General features: G+C 40.3%; 2 protein-coding genes across 2 annotated transcripts; both read left to right on the top strand.

The window, feature by feature from the left end:
- Positions 1-1,364: 1,364 nt before the first annotated feature.
- On the top strand, positions 1,365-4,953 carry srm (spermidine synthase). The gene is made up of 8 exons (XM_029434933.1): positions 1,365-1,712; positions 2,139-2,259; positions 2,367-2,459; positions 2,584-2,737; positions 2,822-2,905; positions 3,196-3,341; positions 3,503-3,625; positions 3,724-4,953. Exons 1-8 carry the CDS (start codon positions 1,582-1,584, stop codon positions 3,739-3,741), a joined length of 870 nt encoding a protein of 289 aa, XP_029290793.1. The 5' UTR covers positions 1,365-1,581; the 3' UTR covers positions 3,742-4,953.
- Positions 4,954-7,441: 2,488 nt separating this feature from the next.
- Positions 7,442-8,635, top strand: sst6.1 (somatostatin family member 6.1). Its single transcript, XM_029436197.1, has 2 exons — positions 7,442-7,737; positions 8,173-8,635. Exons 1-2 carry the CDS (start codon positions 7,633-7,635, stop codon positions 8,398-8,400), a joined length of 333 nt encoding a protein of 110 aa, XP_029292057.1. The 5' UTR covers positions 7,442-7,632; the 3' UTR covers positions 8,401-8,635.
- The last annotated feature ends 16,658 nt before the right edge of the window (positions 8,636-25,293 follow it).

The raw sequence follows: 25,293 nt of genomic DNA, 5'->3' as shown, positions 1-25,293 counted from the left end.
GTATTTGTTTTGGTTTGATTAAAGGTTCAGTTTGTAACTTTTAGAATAAATACTTTTTTTTTTTTTTTATCATAATGCTCAAACTGTCGTCTGGATATAACAATATTTGTCTTGCACTGACAAGTTTGACTAGTTTTCTTGCTTTTTAGTTTACTTTATCCTCTGGATATAACATGCTCTGTCATGGAAAGGCACCGCTGTCAACTCACCAGTGATAAGCCTGAGAATTAACTATTAAGATCACATTGCTATTACATTCAACTGCAGCAAGGTTGTGATCTTTGCTGACATTTTTTCGCTTGCCCCGACTAATTTAAGTACTTTATAGCATGGATATAACATTCTGTTGTGTAAGCAACCACTATTCTTTTACACCGTGACTATGAAAGAGCCGGGGAACTGCAAACTTCGGGTTGCTGCCATTACACAGGTCCAGCAGCCCACTGTGGCTGCTTAGCTGGGGCTTGTTCTGGCTGAGCTGAAGTCTCTTCAGCCGCTGACTGAAGCTGACGGAGGCGGCTGCCGAGTACCGGCTCTGCTGACCTCTCTCCTTCCCCCTCCCCCCCAGCGGAGTCGTTTTCTAGTTTCTGCAACTTTGGATTTAGTCCAATAAACAAACTAACGTAATGTTACACGGACTACAGCCCACGGTTAACATTAGCGGCCAGTAAACACGGATGGATCATTCACACGAGAAGATTATAAGACAGCTGTGTTTTCTGACCTGCTCTCAGAGTTTCAGCAGTTTGGTCGAATTTTGGTATTCTTGCCCACTGACTGACATTACGCAGGATTTAAAAAAAAAACACTATATAAAGAATAAATTGGAATTCAATAAATACGCCAAACTACTACAACAGAAGTAATATAAAAATATAAACATTAGAGGTCGTATGGACCCAGTTGGTGAAATATTGACCCCCATTTCTTTGTGGCAGGTAGCTCGGAAGGACACAATGGACGTTTAAAGCCCTGACAGGACAACATTTTGTGCTGTTTTTGCCTACAAATCGTGACAAAACATTAAAATCAGAGACGGGCGAAATGGACAATTTAGGTAGGCTTTGTAAGTACTTCACTGTCTCCTACAAAACAAGCACTCCTAAGATTCAAACCAAATTCTACTTAGCCCAAAAATGTCTAGAACTGTCCCAGACAATAGGATTGGGTTTAAAAGGGTGTTTGTTTGTTTCTAAAATACGAATCCATTTGGAGAAGGCCTTAACTTAGAATGTAATAAAATAAACGAATGGTCTCCTTTTCTTGTTTCCTGGTCCGCGCATGCGCAGTGGTACAGCAGCATCTCTGCTTTAGCTTCACGTGGGCTACAGCGATGGCTACATGGATGTATGAAGAGAGCACTATGGGCGGTGCTGGTGGTGTGAACTCAAACAAACTATACACGAACCGGTTCTACCCGGTACTCTATTGGCTCGCTTAACCGCACGTCACGTCGACAGCATCCCATTCGCTATAATTTAAGGCATCAAGTTTAGCTGGCAGACATCGTTGAAGTGTTACTTACTCACATTGCCACACTTACAAACACGTTAGTATTATTTGTGGCCGTAGAGAGCGGTCATGGAGCACATCAAGGATGGATGGTTTACGGAATCATGCGCGCTATGGCCGGGGCAAGCGATGAGCCTCCAAGTGGAAGAGGTCCTCTACCACAAGAAATCCAATTTTCAAGATGTTATGGTTTTCAAAAGGTGAGTACTTTTAGCTACAAAACTTGGCTAACGTTGCTAGCTGTTAGCGTGCAACGTTAGTAGCAATGAATGAGCAACCTGAAGCTCCTGGGGTCCTGAGAAGTTTCTTCAGCGGGTAGCTTAACTCAGAGTTATTGTTACCTGTGTCCCGAAACAAATGTAATCTTAAAAACAAACTAGCTAGTTGGCAAATGAACGACAGATAGATAGCCACGGTGGTTACGTTAACTCCGGGTTGGTGTGTAGAGTAACGATAACGGGTTAGTTACGGTAGCAATCTTTTATTAGTTATTTTTAAAGAATGGCAGCGACCCTGTGCCATCTGCTCCTTCTTGCTCGAGTTGTGTAAACATTTCGAGTTGGTCCGTTTAGCTTCAGCCTTCAAATGTAATGTGCCTCACACTTTGCTGCATCATCACTTTCCAGTAAAACCTATGGGAATGTCTTAGTGCTGGATGGAGTGATCCAGTGCACAGAGAGAGATGAGTTTGCCTATCAAGAGATGATTGCCAACCTTCCCCTGTGCAGCCACCCTTGCCCCAAGAAGGTATTGCTCAGACTTATTGTTGGGAAATGAATGAATGTGCAATATGGCTGTACTCAGGATGAATCCTGTTTCCTGTGTTGATGGTCTGCCTATTTCCCTTTTTGCAGGTGCTGATTATCGGCGGTGGAGATGGCGGAGTGCTACGGGAAGTGGTGAAGAATCCGCTGGTGGAGTCTGTTGTTCTGTGTGAGATAGATGAGGTGGGAGCAACAACACTGACTGAAGGATTCTAGCTTCACTCCATTGAGCCATACCGATTACTGTTTTACCTAATACTGCACCGAACGCCTGCTCACGTCCGTGTCCATGTTGTCTTCCATGTAGGATGTCATTAATGCATCGAAGAAATTCCTCCCAGGGATGGCCAAAGGGTTTTACAGTCCCAAGCTCACCCTCCACGTTGGAGACGGCTTTGAATTCATGAAGAAGAACCAGGATGCCTTCGACATCATTATAACCGATTCCTCAGACCCCGTTGGTAAGCGGCACTTGTATAATAACACCTTTCTTTGTCAACTGATCTAGTATGCAATCCAATTCTGAGTTCTGTGTTTTGCTGCAGGACCTGCTGAGAGTTTGTTCAAAGAGTCTTACTATCAACTGATGAAGACGGCGTTGAGAAACGGTGGAATTCTTTGTTCCCAGGGTAACTTTTTATTTCACCACAGTTTTGTGTTAAAAGTTGGATAAGGGCTGAGTCATTTTAGTAAAGTGCTGACCTGAGTAAAAGTCATAAGTATGCTACTTAATAACAATTTACATTCCCTTTTCAAGTCTAGTAAAAAGAATCTGGTTATCACTCGTGGTTTTTATTAACTCCTCTGGAGCTGTCGTATATCCATTTTATATAGTCTCTCTTCCAACTACCTCACGATGGAGCAATGCCAGACAGGAAATGAGCGTGCCCTTTCTTCTGCTCTTGCATCAATTTCACAGGAGAGTGTCAATGGCTCCATTTAGAGCTGATAAAGGAGATGCGCACCTTCTGCAAGACCCTATTCCCTGTGGTGGACTATGCCTACAGCACCATCCCAACCTATCCCAGTGGCCAAATTGGATTCATGCTCTGCAGTACAAATCCTGTAAGTGTTCTCCTCGTTTGCCTGATAGTTGTCGTGCTGCCTATAAATGCCACCGGCTTATTGCAAAACCATTCTGTAGCAAAATACACTTGTCTGCTGTGTTCTTGGGGATTTATAATGTCCATCAAATGACTGACGTGCCCTTTCACTTCTTGTATTAGGAAACAAATTTCCTGGAACCAATGAGAGCACTGTCAAAAGAAGAAATGGAAAATATGAACCTTAAATATTACAACCCTGAAATTCACAAAGCATCATTCGTCCTGCCTGAGTTTGCGAAAAAGGTAACTGTTGTGAAAGTGATCATTCATGTTTGATTTGAATTAAAACTGTTAACGCATATGTGCTACTTTTCACACGGCATCTTCTTGACCATCGACAGGTACTCAATGAAGCATGACCAGCAACAACAGACCACCATGTTAATCCTCTACCGGGCCTTCAGACCACAGCTGCTCTACGTCTTCAGCTCCTCAACACAGTTCAGCACCGCTGAAGAGAGTAGCCTCTTCAAGATTTTATGGGTAGGGGGGCATCTAATAATCAGTGGGTGGGAACGTGCTGAGTTATACAGTGAAAGTGTTAGTTCGTTCCAATGTTTCCTTCCTTCCAGCTCTTGGTGTTTTTATTTATTTTACTGATGTATTTGGGTTTTTCATTTTTAATCTGTAATTGTCCTATCAGCATTTCTGTGAAGAGCAATTTCATGGGCTGGGCTGAGTGGGAAGAGCATTGCCGTCAAATCTGACCTCACTCTGAAACTGTGTACAGTCTATCGGACTCACTGTATCAACACATTATGTAACTCATTACATACCACACATGTACATGTAATATTTTGCTGTACTTTTATTTGTAATGCTTTAATTTCAGTTTGTGCTCAAGAGAAGTGCACAGTTGCCATCTGTCATGACGAAATATTCAGAATACTAATGTGTCCGCTACACATGAACCCTATAGTGCCTGAAATTGGTTGTTTGTTGTTTGAAGAAAAGAAACTTGTTCTGTATCTATTAAAGTGTGCCAGGCACATGTGGCCTAGAAGAAAGCTCAAGTGTCAATAGTTGAGAAAATTGTCCCTTTAAAATATCACCAACTTCAGATGAAATAAATTTGCTCAGCTTTGACCGTACATTTGAAATGGAAGTCTTTAATGTTACAGGGTTGAAACACAAATTAAGCAAAAAGTTAAATGTGGCTTTGCAATGCAAGAAATGTTTTTAAGATTTTAATTCATTATGCAATTACTAACTTGCAGTATTGGGTATTGGCCACCAGTGGTCGTGCACTGTAGTAAGGCTGTATGTTGAGTCGTTACGTGGTCGGACATCTTTAGTTACAAAAAGTCCACATGGTATCTTTTGAAAAATTGTATCATACCTGAGCAATGAATTTGTGATTTTTTTTTTTTTTTATAAGAACTGTAATAAATTGGTAACAGAAAATGGTTATTTGAGATCTGCGTGCATTACGCCACTGACTGGTTTACACAAGCATATACTTCTGTATTTGCACATTACAACTAAATGCAACACATGCAATTAATTTAGTCCTTGTTTCAATTTTTGATATCTTTCAAAGGTGTGGTGCCTTTAAAAAAAAAAAAAAAAAATTAAAAGACCTTTTGATTGCAATAAAAGTTATTCTGTGCTTGTTTCACTCTGTCTACGGGACAGTGGAGAAAGTCAGGAAGTAATGATCTGTTCAAGGTCTCAATCCACTAAACCTGTTTTTGAGTGAATCCTCACCGATTGCAGCGTCACTTTCCAACCAAAAGCAGTTTAATATGCGACGTATCTTCGATCTTCACTGAAAATGGTTAACCCCAAACGTAGTCCTGCAGGATCTGGTATGAGCCGAGTTGTAGTACCAGTGAGAATACATGTGCAGTTTCAGTATTCAGGCACAAGATGGCATCCTTCAATCTGTTATGAGTAAATAAAATAAATGAAATTCACATTGGAGAAGTATAAAGGAATGCATTTAAAATAAACTAGGTTTTCTTTGAATTTGGATGAAAAGCCCCTCGGCTGCATTTAATTGTTCAGATCAGTCAGTGTTTTGCGATGTGAACCGTCACTGTTGCCCTCAGTTGCATCAGCTCCCGTGATTGTGTAAGACCTCAGCCCTCACTGGTTTTCTATTAAAATGTGACCAACCTGCTACAGCGCCGATCCTTAGTGTCATACTGCTTTCACAGTGCGCTCCTGTGGCTGCACTCAAGTTTGTTCGTTTTCATGAGTGTTCACTACTGTAACATAGGAAATAAAACATCCACTGTCTTACATTAAGACCATTAAGGATGTACCCGTAAATATTTAATTTGATGTATATGCATTTTAACAATGTCGTACTGCAGTAACAGAACTCTGAAGATGTATCACTTTTAAACTCTTATGTAAGTCAGATTTAGATGCTTCCAGTGCACTTAGGCAGACTTACCCACATGTCCAAATCCACCTGTTTGATAAATAACACTCCACACCTAAACCTCAGATGATATTTGAGTCAATGTTCCTTTGTGATCCCTTTCAGAGAGCTGTTGAGGAGTTGCTTGAGGCCGTACATGAAGTAGACTTCCACGCATATTAATAGGATCTGGGAGCACCCAGACCTGTTGTCATGCTGACATTTCTCACAGCTTGAAGTCTCTTTCAGGCTGGACTGCAGATATTTTTAAGGTGCCCAATTGTTGTAGATTCTTCAAACACACTGAATTGCCAATATATAGCCGTTTGAACACTCAGCTAATCTTTGGATTGCCTCGGGGCCATCTTGAGATTTAGCAGTGTATGGAGAAAATACCTCAAACACTGTTTTGAAAGCACAACAAATCCATTTGAACATATCAACCAAGGCATACTGGAATATAAGTACTGTATGTTCCCCGCCGGAAGCACTGTCTAAAGACGTCACAACAGTAAACCCCTTTTAATTGTGCTATTTCAGCAATATATCCTGGAGGGCTTCTCAAACATTTGAAACAAATTCTTCTCCAACAAGGTCGTATGTGTTATGCTGTAATCAACTTTCCTTAATGAGTTTTGGTGATGAGTTTACCTCGTATAGACCAGTATAAGTGGGTTTTACAGTAGTTAAGGAGTAGCTCACATAAATCTTTTATTTTCTAAGCTGTGAACTACATGTAATGATGTTATTTAGCTACAGTACATATAAAAGGCCACACTATTTAGAAAAGTCTTTATGTTAGGTGCAATATATGTTTTTGTATAGCCTTTATACTATACTATCACAGTCATTGTTGCTTGCAGAATTAAGGTCCAGACATTAATATGACTTTTTATTTTAATAACTAGTTAGGATATAGTTTTCATTTGGTGGTTCCTCAACCAAAGGCCATTTCTTTGTGTTAAATTCAGACATGCAGATACAAATCCATCTTCCTTTAAGTCACTAAACTGCTCATCAGCTCCATTGTACATGTAGCACTAAATTGCTAAACAAGAATTGGTTCTTCGTCTTTTACCAATTATTTTTACTTCTCTAACGTGGGTGGATGCGCATTTCCTGAAAGCACTTCCTCCAGTCTCGGTGAGTGTCAGACCGCTCAATTGTAATCTGCAGGTGTCAGAGAGGCACATAGAGGCACTTTGACAGGAATCAGATGTTGACAGAAGTACAGAGCCAAAAGTGGGGACGTGTAGATAACGATGATAAGTCACCTTGTGGTCAGTTTGCATTTATTTTTGATTGACAGAGAAATGTGACCATTTTATCTTCAGTGTTAAGGACGCGCAGTTGATGAGTTGTGGAATTGTCCGTTCACCTGCCTGAAGAGGTCTTGTTTGAGATTGTCTATCGTAACTGTCAATACATTAGTTACATGTTGATGCCAAAACCTGCTTTTAGCCCGATGACGTCGTTGCCCTCTGCAGATGTTCCCAATTTGTCAAAAAGGTTAAGTGTTCGACGATTCCATTTGTTCTGTCCTGAACCCCTTCATCTCCCCTCCTCTTCCACGCTCACAGACACACACCCCCCACCCCCAAACACACTCACACATACACCCTCTACCCTTCGTCATACACCCACCACACTGTACGTCAGTGGCAGACAAGGGTATAAAAGAGTGAGGGACTTTGGAGGTAGAGCAGAAAAAACATCAGTGGTTTCCAAATATTGTCACCAGCTGCACTGCACTTTCTCCACCACTCTCCTCTGGATCTCTGAGCTGCTCAGACTCTCACTCTCACTCACACACTCGTATCTCTGTGAGCCTCCTGCTCCTGTGACTGAAGCTCTGGTCTGTCACCTGCACTCCCGTCACAGCATGCAGCTCCTGGTGGTGTTAGCAACTCTCATGGGGGTTCTGTTCAGCGTTAGAGCAGCCGCCGTGCTTCCTGTGGAGGACAGGAGCTCCATCCATGTGAACAGGGTGAGGAGACTATTTATATTGTTCATATGTTGTTCCTGGAAAATTGTCTCTTCATTTCAACTGCTTTTATTGATAGATTTGTCAATTTTTTGTTGCTTTTTTAACTTTAAAAAGAATAACCTTGAAATCAAAAATAAAATAGATGGTGATATTTAAAATTTACATTAAAAAAAATTCTTATTTAACTTATTATTTATTAAGGCACTCTGATTGAGATTGAGATTTATTTTCCAAGAGAATTTTCAATATAAAGTTAATACAGTCTTTTAATTCATCCTGTTAATTCTTACATTTAAATGTGAAAATTAAAAAATAATAATACTTGAGTTTCCCAGTAATATAGCTGTAAAATGTCACATTTTCACATTTTCCATGACCTAGTCTCTTTTATAATATGTTTAATAACAATATATGTATCTGATTTCTTTTGTTCAGGAGCTGAGCAAAGAGCGCAAGGAGCTGATCCTGAAGCTGGTGTCGGGCTTGTTGGATGGAGCTCTGGACACCAACATGCTGCCGGGGGAAGCAGGACCTGTGGATCTCGAGGAGCCGCTGGAGTCTCGTCTGGAAGAGAGGGCAGTCTACAACAGGCTATCACTGCCTCAGCGTGACCGCAAAGCCCCCTGTAAAAACTTCTTCTGGAAAACTTTCACCTCCTGCTAACAGTGCCCACAACCGTCCGGCTCTGCTTGCCTGCCGTACTCCTTCCCTGCCAGCTCCACATGAACAGAACCTCAGCTGTACATATCATCTACACCTGTCAGACATGCGGCATCGATGGACTTCACTGACACAGTGTGTCTGTTTGAATATTAATTATTTATGTATACAATGTTTGTATTTATGTATGTAGGCGTTTCTTTCAGGGTCAACAATAAAGCATGGATATAACATTTGAGATGGTTATCACAGTTAATTGTTATTTCTTTTTAAAAGGTTAATGTTTTCCACCTGCTTCTACAATATAAATGCAAAAATGATGACTGTGTTTTTATTGTGGACGGACGAGAACATTCACTGAAATTGTGAGGGCATATTTTTCTTTCACTACTAAGAACTTAAGTTGCCGTCGTAAATGGTTCACTGCAGAGTACATTTTCACCTTCTTCATTAAAAGACCATTTTTTTAAGGCGCTGCTCTTTAGAGGTAACAGAGCGCAGTTAATAATGTGCGTATCTTATTTATTCTGCTTTATACCTGTTGCTGTATAACTGTCTCTCTAGTTTATAGGCAAAGAAAATACTCAAGGGGAAATAAATATTGCGTAAGAAAACATTTAATAATCCAATTTGGAAACAAATATTAGAATAAAAGTACCTCAATTAGATCCTTAAATTAATAGCCTATTACTGATTTCTAAATAAAAACTATAAAATGACTTACTAAACTCGACGTTTTATAACTATATAGTCAATTAAATATTTATAGATATAGAAACAAATGACATGTTTTCTACATGTTTTACTAGTTTACCAATTCTTAGTCACAAGCTGAGGGAGACGCTTCAGTGACTTATCACAGGTCGTTAAATATGTCAGTAATATAGGAAGGTAAATAAATCTGAATCCCCGTATTCACTCGATGCTGTCAGTAGCAGCCGCAGTTTAAGAGCATGTAGTCTGGAGCCTGTGGTACAATAGAATAGTGAAAACATTTCTAAATGAAAAATAAAAGGTGCGTAGTGTTGATATGAATCAGACCTCACTGTTTGATTGTGAAAGCACAAATAAGGCTGCTGCTGCATGTGGAGATAATGAAATGTTCCCCGTGTGACCTTATCAACCCGGTTTTCTATTCTTGCTCAAACTAAACCCTGCGTCAGTCCTCAATCAGTCACAGTACAATCACCACACTCTCTCTTAGTCCTTGGCGTGTACAACCATTGTAATATGTGTGTTTTTTTAACCACTTACTGAGGTAGTTAGTAGAGTAGGTGTTGGCCACAATCAAATATCGACTTTCATGCCGGCCCCACGGTCCCCATTAGTGCACTGATGGATTTCATGTGGGAAATTACATACGGGAGAAATATCCTGCTGTTAGAGCCGGTTCAATTAAGTCGTGTTTTTATTTTTTTATGAACTTGTGAATAGATGGCCAATCACACCATTGTGCAAACACAAACAAGCAAACAAAAAAAATTAACAACACTTTGCATTAACTACTGACTGCTGAATAATGGAAGCAAAGGGCTGACAATTATAAGACCACTTTCACTTCATTAACAACATTATTATATAAAATAATTAGTATAATATATTCATGAATACAAACATACACATATGTTCTGGCACTTCTTTCTTGTACTCTAACTGCTTAACTCATTCAAACTGGCCTTTGTCTCGCCTGGTGCTTTGTAGGGTTTGTAATTTTGTGAGTTTTAAGGTCACTTGCTGCTTATTTTTTATTGTTTGTTTATTTTTTTACTATTTTTATGGTCTTTTTTTAACAATTGTGAAGCACTTTGTGGCCTCGATCTGTGAAAGACGCTATACTAAATTAGCCATACTTTTACTTACTTACTTACTTACTTACTTACTTACTTACTTACTTACTTACTTACTTACTTACTTACTTACTTACTTACTTACTAATGATAGCTGCGAGTAGATCTGTAAAAATGAAACATACACAACCTTCTCGTGTTGGATATTCTGTTCAAAGTTTTCCTGCCAGCAGTATTTTATCCCCATTCTTTGGCACCGAGCAATAATAAAAGAGTCCATAGAAATCCTACACAGCCAGAGGACAGGCAAAGCTCAGCGTAGTTTCTCTGCTGTGTTACTGTCTCATTATCTTCCTGAAAAGGATGAATAGAAGATAATGACTCATGCATGTGCTTGTTTCACAGGTGTAAAGACATCACTTAACATACGTTTACAGTGCTGATTCAATTACATTAGTCTAGGGTGATGCAGTTTTTCCCTTTTATCGACAGTTAGAAAAAAAGGCTCTTGAATGATTCATCCTAGTTTTTATTGAACAAGGCTGCATAATCCCCTGAAAACAGCACTTGATAGTGAGTTACAGTTTCACGAATTTCAAAGCAATGTAATTACATGGTTCTCGCAACCGCTGGGAACTCTTCTCCGTCGCTCGCTTTAACGACGCTGAACAGACAAAGGCTCCTGTGGGCTTACTTGATTACGGTTCATCACACAGTACCTTCAATTCTTACGCAGTAAAAAGCACCATATCAAAATGACACATTCGGGTTTACAACTTATGGGAGAATAACCAGAGTGTAAGAACAAAAATAATAATAATTTTGAAGAATAATAGAGAGGTCACGAACAAGATTTCTACTCTTAAAAAAGCAGCATCATATGCCAATCAGTATATCTGGGGTTGAGAGGATGAATACAAAACAATTTGATGTCGGTAGAGGTGTCCACTTCTGACTTTATGCCCCTGAGCTCAAATGAGCATGCAGAGGAGCAACATCAAAGCTGATGCCTGCAAGCTAAGCATTTTTATTGGCTTTCCTTTTGATCTGAAGGAGGAGGGAAAGGAGGGCTCAGGCCTAACTGTGTAATTCAAATTTAAATGTGACTTTATATGTGCCGGTGTTTAAAAATAACAAAGACTTTGGTTTTGTTAGTGCTCCTCACAGGAGGAAGAAACTACTTCAAAGTGAACCCACCGTGCTTTCATAAGTGAGGAGAATAGTTTTAAACATGGGATGTGTGTGTGTGTCAGTGTGTGTGTGTGTGTGTGTGTGTGTGTGTGTGTGTGTGTGTGTGTGTGTGTGTGTGTGTGTGTGTGTGTGTGTATACATGTGAGTATGTTGTTTGCCGGGTTCAATTTTGCTGCCCAATATTAGGTTGTCTGACATCTGAAATCAATAAAGCTATTGAACCAACAAGGTCATTCTACCTCTGATGAGAGTGTGTGTGTTTTATTTATGTTTATGTATTTGCTATTTCATGTTGGATTATATGACCTCTCAGTGCAAAAAATAGTAATAATAAATCATCTTGGAATTACTCCATGATTTTATAAATACTAACACGCTTTTTAAAAAGGGCTGGTTGACATCTAATAAAGAAAAAATATTCCATTAGTTATTTTCATATTAACATTTACTCAAATCACTACGTGTAATATGAAAGGTGTAGAGACATACATTTTATACTTGATGAGTTTACCTTTATTGTAAGCTGCCTCACTGAATGCTACATGTGTTTGTCTCTTCACAGATGTGTCAGAACATATTTTCATCCCTCAGTGAGAATTTCAAAAACGCTTAAAATCAAACGGTTCCTTAACCCGGCCTCGATCGGTCAAGACAGCACAAATTAACACTCAGCGCTTTGCTAATGCTTCCGAGGAAAGGTGTGAACAGGCAGGTTGTGTGGCGATCCCCCGCTGAAAGGAAATGCTGTCTCCCTTTTCCAAGAAACACTATCAACAAAGAGTTACATTACGCTGATCAAAAAAAAGGATTAACATAAAATAGAATGATCTTTTGAAATGAAATGTTTTACACGTCGAGGTTAATGCAGCCGATGTATTGTTAATAGGATGTGTTGTGTACTGAAAGCATATCTGATTACAGAGTAAATTGGAAATATAAAACAACATAACCACGTTAATTTAACAACTTAGCTCAGGAAAAGGAAAGGAAAAACACTCGTCATACCCTTATGGATTTTTATGTAATACATTATACAATGAGCGTACTGTGTTTTGTTTGAAAACCAGGGATGGAAGTTGCCGTCCTTAGTACTTGTACTTTATTAACCCAGTGACTCTGTACTCAGCGCCTGCAGCAGCCTTATTCATCTCCGTCAGCGCAATTTGTTTAGTTGTGACATTTGAGATGTATCTAGATCACAGCATGGTTGACTAGCTGAGGCATTTTGAAGTTAAATAAATAAATAAGTCACCATTTTAAAAAATGTTCTAGGGAAAGGACATGCCCAGTAGGAATAATGGACCTGTCTCTCTGTGTATGCAGGAAGATCATTAGTAGCTTTTTAGGGACTCTCCTCTATTTAGTTGAAAGTATTATGATGCCATGTCTTCCTGCTATTCATCAGTCCGTGCCTTCTATTTTTTTTTGTGGAGTATTTCAGAACGCATCAACATATAAACTGACAAACATATGTCTTGGATTAAATGAATTCAAAGGCATCGTAAAGAGCTACATCATCAGGAGTAGGGAGTCTTTGACCTGCTGAATGATGCCCTGTTGAGCCTGAGCAGAGTATTCCAGCTCACAACACACACAAGCCAAAGTGTCCTCTGATGTGTTGCTCTCAGACAGTTCTCCTGTGTGGGAGCTCCAATGGGTTGGGAGAGATTGTTCTCCCCAGCAGGGTCTAATGATGCCTGATGGCTTAATCAGCCGCCCTGTGCCAGCACTAAAAGCTGATCATTACGGGGCCCTCTGCCTCTATTAGTGCTGAAGCCGTGGCTTGCAAAATGACCTGTCACCAGCGCGAGGAAAGGCTTCAGGGATGCAACACGCCGGTCACTATAGTGACCCTGTTTATTCTGGATGCCACTACTTCGGGAAGCTTGGCAGGTTTGTGGTGAGAAAGTAAAACATAGGGTTTCAAAGATGTAGTTAACGATGAACTTTAAGTGCCGTAGAATGCAAACCGCAGGTTACATTTATTCTAGCAAAAAGTACCAATCGTATCAGTTTAATATGAGATGTCTTAAACTAGGGCTCATTAGTGTGCTGACGCTGACAACTGCCTCTTTTTTGTCTTTCACTGTGTAATTAGGACTACCAGTTAAAAGAGTAAAGAAGAAAAAGTTTTGACTAGATTATGTCCACTATGTTGAAACAAAACTGAGAGTCTTCAGTCATGCCAGCAACGTGAGGCTGTATTTAGGCACAGTGGTGCTTTGAGCTAAATGCTAACATCAGCAACATACTCATATTGATCATGCTAACATGTCAGTGTTTATATGTTCTCCATCTTAGTTTAGCATGTTTAGCACTTAACACAAGGTACATCTGTCCTTAGCTTTACAGGTTTGTATTAGTCAAATTAAATATTTGACCTGAAAATGGTGCTGGATGAAATGACAGGGGATCATTAGAGTTCCTCCTGAGAGGGACATGAAAATAAAGCAGCTAGCGTAACATCATGAACCATGACACCCCTTTTTGTGAAAACTTTTTCTAATTTGTTTGCCACAGGAGCCAGACTAAACTGTGCTGATGACTGTGATGTCATCAATGTACTACGTATCTGCAAAATAGCCTGCACCTCCCCAAACAGCTTATGAACTGCAACACAGCAACAAAAAAGCAGGTGGAAAATGTCCTTTCATGAGACACAATGTTTTATATCAGTCATGTGCACTTCATGACATCCTTCACTTGGTAACCTTTCCAGCCTAACTTTAGACCAGTGGGCTGTGTCCATGATCTGATGGCAAATCAACCTAAAATTGCTCAGCAGGTTATATTTAGATTTAGCAGGGAAGGGCCATTTTACACTTACCAGACCAAACCAATAGAACATATCTCAGCAGTGTTTACAGTGCCAGACATAACATGTTGCAAAGAAACAATTATTCAAACATGTTTTCCTCTTAATAGCTCCAACCACAAACATGTTGGGTAAAGTTAGGCAGCAAGACAGAAAAGTGTTGTTTAAGCAGCGGAGCAGAGGTTTTGGTGCAATGGTGCAGGGGTGGGGTTGTACTTTGGTGGCAACGCAAAACATGTCAAGAGTAATTGTTTTGCGCTTCATTGACCAACTGAATGACTCTCCACAATGACAACCACTCTCATCACTTCATCTGTTTCGACTCTTTCCGTGAGAAGAAGCAAATTCTTCCAAGCTAATTATTAGTGTTTGTGTGTCACAAGACTGTGAAGACCAAATCTGAAATCCTTCAGCAGGCTCATAGCCTCAAGACCAATTTGCATGTATAGTGATATAAGAAAAACGTAAAGTATTGATTTTCTGATGAAGGAAGCTGTTTAAAAAAACACTGTCATACAGCCCCATCTACAACCTTCTTTCTATGAGTGCAGCTCTCTTATCTTCCATCAGAGTATTGCGCACCATATAGCTGTGGGAGTTACCACCGCAGTTCATTAGTTTGGTTTTTATACTAAGCGCCAGACTCATGACCAGGAGCCAATCGTGTTGATAGTGTCATTAGAAGAATAGGTCTGCAGAGAGAGAGGAAAGCGCCATTAGATGATATTGACTGTCTTGTTAAAGCACTCCAGCATCCTGTATGATGTGTACAATACAGGTCTCTAATCATAAGGGTAACACTGCTGTGATTACCAGAGCTGTCCTTGTTTAGCTCAGCATTTTGCACCTGTAATGCCACAGCAGCAGATGAGGATCTCAAGTAATGTTATTTTCCCCCAGTATGTAGTGCTGCTTAAGACTATTTTTAGGATAATTGGGCCCTTGTGGGATGGCATTACACCTGATTGCAGTTGCTTTACCAACACAAAGCGGTCAAACGGTCTGGTCGGGAATACAGAGAAACACACACACACACACACACACAAGATCCTAAATGTTGCCACAGCATTAGGGGCGACAGTGATGGTTTTTGTTTATTAATGGTATGTGAAGTCCTCACTGCTGCCCACGAGAGAGTCGTGCCATTACTCATATCTGAAATCCATGTTTAATGTTCAGGCTGACCATCATTTTTCTCAAGCCTAACAGACCCGAAAATGTTTAATCAATTATACAAGAAATAACCCCCCATTAATATCCGTACTGGAATTATTGAGTCATGGCCTGTCAGCACTATTATATAGTTTCATATCAGTGGCATGAGTATGTTCACAATGAGTCGATGTATTGTGTTTTATTTGATAAATATTCACTGCTGACTTGCAGACTTAACAAAAAACTTAATTGAGGTGATTCATTTCTTCTTCGAGGCATTTTCTGAATTGTGAAAGTTGTGTTAGGTGAGCAAAGTACACATTCTCTCCTCGCCCTCAATTGTAATTCAGTAGTTTTGTGAAAGAGAGCTGTTTAAAACATAATGAAGGAAAAAGCGCGGTGATGTGGAGCCGAGGCACCCTAATGAAGGAAAGGAGCAGCACCTGTGTGCCATTTCTCATCATTGCCTGTTCGCACCAACGTCACTGAATGCTTTACCGCCTTATGGCGGTCCACTGAATTGCTAAAGCTGGGGCCTGTTTGAATTAGCAAGGAAATGACCGTATTTGTTATCTGTGAAAAAGAGCCAAATCGAAAGAGTAATGGGCCTGACGTCAAGAATGAAATCCTGCACAGAAAAGCTCAACATCAATTCATCAGGAGCCGTTCTTTATCATTAGCATCTGGGGATGCTAGGAACCAGAATGAGCAATAAATTATACTCTGAACATGTGGGGTCTAGCGTTTGGGACACTTTGCACCACGGCTCTGTCTCTGCAATCATGCTTAAGTGAAACATTACAACCATCGTTAACATATTTCAGGGGATTTTTTAAGATAACGGATTAATATTTTATAAAGCCATCTTTCAACCTTAGAAATATTTTTGATCTGATATGAGTTTTATTAATGCGTTAAGGTGTATTAAGACTGTATGTCTTGGAAACGGGAGCAGACAGTCCGATACGATAACTTCAGTAAAATTAACTTATTGAAAAGTACAGTTGTGGTTTTTGCAAAAGCATTTTATTGAAATCAGAACAATTCATTTTGTCTTGTTGCGTTCCATGAAAATAACAAAAAAATAAAAATGTATTTTGTAAATAGAATTGTACAAGCCAAACAACCTTGACCTGGATTCATTAAGATTTAATATTTGTAATTTCATTCAATTTCAATTTTCATTATCTACGTCTCTGTACAGCCCCTTTAACCTACCTCTGTGTATGAAACATGCTTTATGAATAAAACTGCCTTGCCTTGCCTAAAACACTCGTGTTTTTCAAATTAAATATTGTTTTGTCAGATCATTTGTGCAGATCTTCCCCCTGTGTATTTCTTTGAACATTGATTACGCCCACCAAGAGGACAGCACAACACCAATAACATTTATTCTCTGCATTAATTTGCAAGTCACATTTTTACTTTAAGGCCCTGTCACACATATCCATATGACAGAAACGTATTCCCGGCGCATACGAAATATCGGCAATAGGTTGATATAAATTAAGGGTAAGTTATGATCGTTTGAAGGACGCAGACGTTACGCCGAACACGGCAGACATACACAGTTCTGTATGGCAGAAACATGCTGCCGTATATGAAAATTAGCTCAAAATGTGTCAGAGTCCAAATACGTCCAACTTTTCCACAGCGGTGTTGTAGCTGACGTATACATAACGAATACATAACGAAATTATTATACGTATGTCAAACATTGATAGCGTATCACTTACCTATTTAAAACGTATCAGAGCGTCTGGACAACGGAGCTGGAAAAGTGCCATCTGGTTCACGACATGCTGATGTTGGAGAACGGCTAAAATGCTGAACGCTAGCTGTACATAATCTTAACATAGGGTAGGAATAGGTTATCCACTCGTTATCAATAAGTTGGCTGTAAGATTCACCATCAGCCGACGTAGTCTATATCTAACGTAGTCACGTAGGTATTCACGTAGGTAAATATTCACGTACGTATTCACGTATGTCTAACGTCACGTCTGCATATCTTATGAAGCACACGTCGGGTACGTCCAGTAATTTTGAACATGCTCAAAACATCAGCGTTCAACAACGCACCCCAGCGTAACACAGCGAGCTCTTAACGAACACTACTTATACCTTACCTTATATCTACCTACACCAGCGTGTTGCCCATATTTTGTATACACCATATTTTAGTATACATTATGCATTTGTTGGGCATTCGTCTGATACATTTTGAATTAGTAAGTGATGCTCTATCAACAGGTTAGACATGCGTATCTGTATATGTTCACTTTTCCGATCCGATGAAAAGTTGGACGTATTTGGACTCTGACAAATATTCATATGCGCTGGCATACGTTTCTGTCATACGGAGATGTGTGACAGGGCCTTTATGTCTTTTTCTCTGAACGCACCCTTAAAGAAAGCCCCGCTGCTCAAAAACATGCAGGAGATTGAAATGAGTGTTTAGCAAGAAATTGCTATGAGACATTTCCAGGTGCATTTTTGTTTTACGTCACTGAATGTATTCTGTCTGCCCACGCACAATAAGCAAGAACAATGGAAGTGTTAATGGAAACATTAAACTGAACCTGCTGCTCGCCACAGAACAAAGAAAAATGTTAATATAGCCTATATTGACGGCATTCAATCAATTCTGTTTCTTTGGCTGGTGAACATCTGGCCTTGAGGCAGCAACAGAGTGAGTCCCCGGAACGGCCAGAAGCAGCAACATTCAAAACCTATTTTCTCTTGTTCTGTGAATTAAATGTGGATGTTCCTGCCAGCAACATTTTACATTTCGGCATTGAAAGTTCAGACACTAACAAATGAGTGAATGAGTATCTGATTCTAAGAGACATTTTGGCCTGTGCTGCTTCTAAACTCTGTTTTATTTGCAGCAGGTTGTTGCTGTGGAAGCCGAAACCCTATCGTGTCTGCATAACTACAGTGGATGAGCAAATTACAGAGGATTAACTTTACATTGTTCATCGGTGTTCAGCAAAAATGACACATCCCCACTTATTCAAGTCTTTAATTACAGTTGATAACATGTGGGTGGTTGAGACTACAGTGATTGCAGCCAGTGGAAAGGAAGAAGAAGATGAGGATGGCAGTCGTAGTGAGGGTAAATACATTAGCTAGTCAGGGAGTATTTTCTTTTCTAGCACAAGATGCTCAGAGAGATGTGTACATTTAGCACAAAAATAACTTATTTTCTCTTTCAGGCACGTTGATTTGAAGGTCTCTCTCTGCCTTTTGTTGACTCCAGCTGCAAACAGCCGCTGTCCTTTCATCTTTTCAATTGATGTCTGGTAGACTATTCTTCATTTAATGACTGACTGACTTTGTATAAGGAAGTACTTCATTAAGCCATGGTACAGCAAGCAGGTGAAACAGCGCTGTGAGTACAGCTTGTGTCTTGAGTTCAAGATTTGACCATGCTGAAATCAAAACAGCCTGGGCCTTGTGTCTCCGGACGTTTTGAGTGCAAGCGCAGCTCCGTGTGTGTGGTGAAATTATCCATGGTACATGCACAAAACACACCACTGAGTTATGTCTTGCAGATGTGCTTTGTTCATGATGCACATGCACCAATATTCATATGTACCCATAACCCTTTATAATGGGTTTGTGCTTTGAGGATGGGATTCAGAGTTACTTGATTTAATTCACATATAAGCTCATCAGGTAACACAGGACACACATGAAAGAAGCTTTTTGCATTTAGATTCTGACTATTGCAGGAGCAAATGAAAACTCATCAATGTGCTGCAAAAAATGTTATCTGAACAACAAGCACAACAAACAAACTGCTGTTGCTCTTGAATGCATTATTTTTTTGCGAAAAGTCTTTGCTGCGTAACAAACTTCTTTAAAGGGAAAATTAATTATTTGGATGATTTTGGATATAAAAGCAGATGTATAGCGATAGAACAAAGTCCTCTATTGGAGCACTGAGATTTGAATTGATGGTTAATTAGTGAACAGGTCTGTGTGTCTATAGATCAGCTCAAGTTAGAACTGAACTGCACAATATTATTCTAAAATATTATTTTTATATTCTTGTGTTTGATTCCTTGTATTTCGCTTTTGATGTGCACCTTCTATTACTTTTAAAATGTCTCTGATCCCCGGCATTCAGAATACAAATTTAAGCTTCAAAATGTTGATTGTGCTATTCTCCCATTGATTATCGCCTCTGTTGTTGAATACTGCCTCCAGTCCACAGCCATCAACAATAAAATGAAAGGTTTTTAACACTTAAAGGAGTGACCTATAAGCCTGTGAAAGGTATGACCCTAGTGTGTGAAAAGGGTTATAAAGCAGGGCAGCCACATGAAGCACACAGTGGAAAAGATGCTGTTGTCAGTAGCTGTAGGCATTTTAGAGGGATAGTTTTAGATCAGACTGCAGTGCACCAAAACAAATCTTCCGTGTCCAGTCAATAAAGCAAACAAGCAGTACATTAAAAAGCACCGGCTTGTAATTACTACAGATGTGGTACTTCAGTGCCAATCACTGCAATGACATTTAGAAAGTAACATTACCCTCTGCAAACCTTTAAAATAATTCAATACATTTTTCTTGACAAACTTTGCAGTGGGTGTTTTTACTGAAGTTATTTAGTTTTTTGTCTTTTAGAAAATAGGATTTGAGGCCCATCTATGATATAAAACATGCAGAACTGCACGTGTGGAAACAGCTCCTATTCCCTGATTCCTTCCCTGGCATCTGTCTTAATGCCATTATCAGCGACTACCAATCAGGTTAGAGCTTTTCAGCAACTCTTATTTCACTAAGTGAGATAAGGTAAGGAGCAACTGTTACTGGGGGGGGGGGGGGGGGAGTTGGACTTGTAGTAGTTTTGCAGTTGAGGACACTCCCGTTTGTTGCTGTTGTGTGTCCATCCATCGTCTACCGCTTATCCGGGATCGGGTCGCGGGGGCAGCAGCTCCAGTAAGGAACCCCAATCTTCCCTTCTCCGGGCCACATCCTCCAGCTCCGACTGGGGGATCCTGAGGCGTTCCCAGGCCAGTGAGGAGATATAATCTCTCCACCGAGTCCTGGGTCTTCCCCGGGGTCTCCTCCCAGCTGGACGTGCCTGGAACACCTTCCTAGGGAGGCGCCCAGGTGGCATCTTTACTAGATGCCCGAACCACCTCAACTGGCTCCTTTCAACGCAAAGGAGCAGCGGCTCTACTCCGAGTCTCTCACGGATGGCTGAGCTTCTCACCCTATCTCTAAGGGAGACGCCAGCCACCCGTCTGAGAAAACCCATTTCGGCCGCTTGTACCCGTGATCTCGTTCTTTCGGTCATGACCCAGCCTTCATGACCATAGGTGAGGGTAGGAACGAAGATATATTATATGTATATTGAGAGCTTTGCCTTCTGGCTCAGCTCTCTTTTCGTCACAACGGTGCGGTAAAGTGACTGTAATACCGCCCCCGCTGCTCCGATTCTCCGGCCAATCTCTCGCTCCATTGTCCCCTCACTCGCGAACAAGACCCCGAGGTACTTGAACTCCTTCACTTGGGGTAATGGCTGTTGTGTGTGCGTGCAGATATTTGTATAAGTGCCAAACCTTTGTATTTCCTATTGCTGCTTAATAATAGTAAGTGATAGAAGTGATTAATTTAAATAAAGAAATGTAAGTTGTCTATTAATCAGATTGTCTAAATATGGAGATTTGCTTATGATTTGGGTTTATTTACTTTAGGCTGAATTCGCTTGGTTTATAACATTGCTTAACAGTTCTTTTTGTAAAGAACCATATATTAACCGACACGTAGACCTTAGTGAGGGGCAATGCAAACGTGTGGCACCCTATCAATATCACCATTTCACAAAAACCTCTTGAAGCTATGGAATCAGATGATGAAGACACTTACGTTTTCATCAATCAACATTTGAGCCGTCCACGCTGGACAGTGGTGGGTCAGTGAGATCCCATCAAGGAGGACAAAATTAGTCTCTGCGCCATGAGAATTATCAACATCAACATGCCATCCGACAGAGATGACAATGAGCAGCAATGAGGCGAGAGATTATAGAACTTTGTTGTGCAGCAGATCAGTCCATCACCCTCCTCCTAACAGGACTACCAGAGATCGAGACTCTTCCCTTGTTGCAGTGCGTCCTTGGTTTTGTGAACACAAGGTGGTCAGCAAAATAAGGCCATGTTCCACCAGATGAGACTTGTCCCTTTTGGGGGACTGGCCCTACGTGAACACAAAGAACAACTCCACCTCTGAGTAGGTGGTCACATGGGCCCCACTTTCTCCAGCAGCCATCTGAGGAGTAGCAATGCCTATATCTAGGCCGCACTTTGGAGGGTTGCGAGAGAGATTAAATCCCTCAAATCAGTCCTCTACGTCACATTAGGAGCCCAAGTAGTGGCAGAGGAAGTTCTCCTGACTGTATTTGATGAGGTTTATAGTGTTATGAGGTGTGATGCATCTCATTGGAGAGGAAGCCGAAGTGGAAAAATCCCACTGAGTAACTTGAAATACATTTACACTCCCAGAGGCAGTAAAAGACGAGTGAAGCATGACAATCATTGTTAACTGTTTTTATGACAAAGTTATCTTTTCCAGGAATGTTTAGTGTCAGAGGATGTCATTTATGCTGGCGCATCAATGCATGAGTGGCAGCTGGACGATAACCTCTACCATCAGTCCAGACTCCACAGTGGCTCAACATCCCACCAGCACATTATCAGGCGAACAGGAAAAGGTCATGGCACCATTTAAAAAGAGTTCCATCAGAGAGGTCATTTGCAAAGACAAAAAACCAGTGATGTTTAGATGGATAATTATTGTAATTTACCCTAAAACTAGCTATTAGTGCTTGGAAATGGGTGTTGGTTATTACAAGCTTACTTATCATGTTGCTGATTAAATCACTATCCATATTCCATCAAACAGACAGCATGAATACTCTCATTACAGAAGCCTTTACAATTCATCATTCGGCGGACAATCTGGTATCATTGCCTGGGAAACTGTTGTTAATGTACCACAACAGTTTGTTTCTGTCCCTGTTATAGTAATTATGGTAAACGGACTGCACTTATACCGCTTTTCTACCTTAACATACAAATTGCTTTACAATTGCCTCTCAGTCACCTATTCACATACACACTCACACACCGATGGTGACGGAGCTGCCATGCAAGGTGCAGGTCAGGACAGGAGGAGCAAGGGATCGAACCGATTATTTAAGATATACACTTTAAAGAAAATCAAGTATGTTTCATTGGTAAAATAAAAACAATTCATAGAGATAATTGTATAAAAGGTTCCCAAAATATAACAGAAAAACTGATCTCTGATTTAATATTCACGGGAAATAATCTTTTCAAAATTCATCCAAATTGCTTGTTTTACACAAGCTTCCTGCATTTATTGCGTTCACTCAGTCGTTCTGCACTGTTATTATTATGCATTAAATATAATGTGAAATATCCATAAAATATAAAACTTAATATTAGTCAGAGGTTAGTTTACTCAACGATAGAAAAGGCTGGGGACCACTGCACTAGATGACCTCAGACTTTCCTGCCAGACATCCCCACCCACTTACACACCTGTTCCCACTTTCCTTCATCAGCCTTGCACTATATAACCGGACCTTTTCCACCTGCTACGTAACAGTTTGTCAAAGTAGTCATGTGCATCATGCCTTTGCATTCTGGCGTTAGTTACCGGCCTGACCTTCTGGCTGTTATTTGGACCTATGATTCTTTGCTTAACCCTTTTAGATAAGTTATCCTGCTTTAGTGTTGACCCTTGCCTGCCTTGTGACCCCAGTAGTTTTAGCAATCTTGCCATTAAACTGATCCTGCCTGTCTACATTTGAGGCTTTCCATTGTTGCCTCAATTCACCCTTGTGAAATTTTTGTTGAGGTGCAAACAAAAAGCCCGGACAGCTAAATGTTATGGTTAAATTGTATATTGTATGTTTATAACGCACATTTAAAAAGAAAGCAGTTGACCAAAGTGCTGTACAATCTGTTATGAACACAAAAGGACACAAAAGGGTTGAACTCAAACGTAACAACTCAAGACAGGGTTACAAAAGTAAAAAGGTCTTTACTCAAGAATGTGCAAGTACAACAACAAAATCACTCAAACGAGGAAAAAACATGAACTAAACTAACCTTGACTAAAAGCAAAATTCTACTATGGCTACTTGATTCAAAAACACTTGCTCTCTTGGTGGCAAAACACAAGACCAACTGACCACAGGACAAAGGGAGACAAGGACTATATACAGGACTGTCTCAGAAAATTAGAATATTGTGATAAAGTTCTTTATTTTCTGTAATGCAATTAAAAAAAACAAAAATGTCATGCATTCTGGATTCATTACAAATAAACTGAAATATTGCAAGCCTTTTATTATTTTAATATTGCTGATTATGGTTTACAGCTTAAGAAAACTCAAAAATCCTATCTCAAAAAATTAGAATAGTTCCTCAGACCAAGTAAAAAAAAAGATTTATAACAGCAAAACAAAATCAAACATTTGAAAATGTCCATTAATGCACTCAGTACTTGGTTGGGAATCCTTTTGCACGGATTACTGCATCAATGCGGCGTGGCATGGAGGTAATCAGCCTGTGGCATTGCTGAGGTGTTATGGATGCCCAGGATGCTTCAATAGCGGCCTTTAGCTCATTAGCATTGTTGGGTCTGGTGTCTTTCAGCTTCTTCTTCACAATACCCCACATATTCTCTATGGGGTTCAGGTCAGGGGAATTGGCAGGCCAATCGAGGACAGTAATGCCATGGTCAGTACACCAGTTACTGGTGGTTTTGGCACTGTGGGCAGGTGCCAGATCATGCTGGAAAATGAATTCCTCATCTCATAGAGCTTTTCAGCAGACGGAAGCATGTAGTGCTCTAAAATCTCTTGGTACACAGCTGCATTTACTCTGGGCTTGATGAAACACAGTGGACCAACACCAGCAGCTGACATGGCTCCCCAAACCATCGCTGACTGTGGGAACTTCACACTGGATTTCAAGCAACTTGGATTTTGCTCCTCTCCAGCCTTTCTCCAGACTCTGGCGCCTTGACTTCCAAATGAAATACAAAACTTGCTTTCATCTGAAAAGAGGACTTTGGACCACTCTGCAACTGTCCAGTGCTTCTTTTCCATAGCCCAAGTCAGACGCTTCTTCCGTTGTCTTGAGTTCAGAAGTGGCTTGACCATGGGAATATGGCTATTGTAGCCCATTTCCCGGACACGTCTGTGAACAGTGGCTTTTGATACCTGGACTCCAGCTTCAGTCCACTGTCTTTGAAGCTCCCCCAAATTCTGGAAGCGACTCTTCTTCACAATGCTGTTAAGGCTGCGGTCATCTCTCTTGGTTGTGCAGCGTTTCCTGCCACATTTCCCCCTTCCAACAGACTTTTTGTGGATGTGCTTTGAAACTGCACTCTGTGAACAGCTTGCTCTTTGAGACATTTCTTTTTGTGTCTTACCCTCCTGATGAAGGGTGTTAATGATGGTCCTCTGGACAGCAGTCAGATCAGCAGTCTTCCCCATACTTGTGATTTAGTTTACTGAACCAAGCTGAGTGTTTTTCAAGGCTCAGGAAACCCTTGCAGGTGTTTCGAGTTAATTAGACGATTCAAGTGATTCGTTGAACACCCTACTAGTATACTTTTTCATGATATTCTAATATTTAGAGATAGGATTTTTGAGTTTTCTTAAGCTGTATGCCATAATCAGCAATATTAAAATAATAAAAGGCTTGCAATATTTCAGTTGATTTGTAATGAATCCAGAATGCATGAAATTTTTGTTTTTTTAATTGCATTACAGAAAATAAAGAACTTTATCACAATATTCTAATTTTCTGAGACAGTCCTGTATACACACACACACACACAAGGTAATGGGAAACAGGTGGCAACAATCAAGCAGGCGGGAAAAACTCAAACAGA

Source organism: Cottoperca gobio, chromosome 7 (assembly GCF_900634415.1).
Source record: "Cottoperca gobio chromosome 7, fCotGob3.1, whole genome shotgun sequence".
NCBI lineage: Eukaryota > Metazoa > Chordata > Actinopteri > Perciformes > Bovichtidae > Cottoperca > Cottoperca gobio.
This window is presented reverse-complemented; position numbering and strand designations above follow the sequence as displayed.

What these genes read in the sequence shown, in the direction of transcription:
- srm (XM_029434933.1), top strand. Translation starts at nt 1,582, where the DNA reads ATGGAGCACATCAAGGATGGATGGTTTACGGAATCATGCGCGCTATGG. An exon ending in GATGTTATGGTTTTCAAAAG is followed by an intron (nt 1,713 to 2,138) that starts GTGAGTACTTTT and finishes ATCACTTTCCAG; the next exon opens with TAAAACCTATGGGAATGTCT. An exon ending in GCCACCCTTGCCCCAAGAAG is followed by an intron (nt 2,260 to 2,366) that starts GTATTGCTCAGA and finishes CCCTTTTTGCAG; the next exon opens with GTGCTGATTATCGGCGGTGG.
- sst6.1 (XM_029436197.1), top strand. Translation starts at nt 7,633, where the DNA reads ATGCAGCTCCTGGTGGTGTTAGCAACTCTCATGGGGGTTCTGTTCAGC. An exon ending in GCTCCATCCATGTGAACAGG is followed by an intron (nt 7,738 to 8,172) that starts GTGAGGAGACTA and finishes TCTTTTGTTCAG; the next exon opens with GAGCTGAGCAAAGAGCGCAA.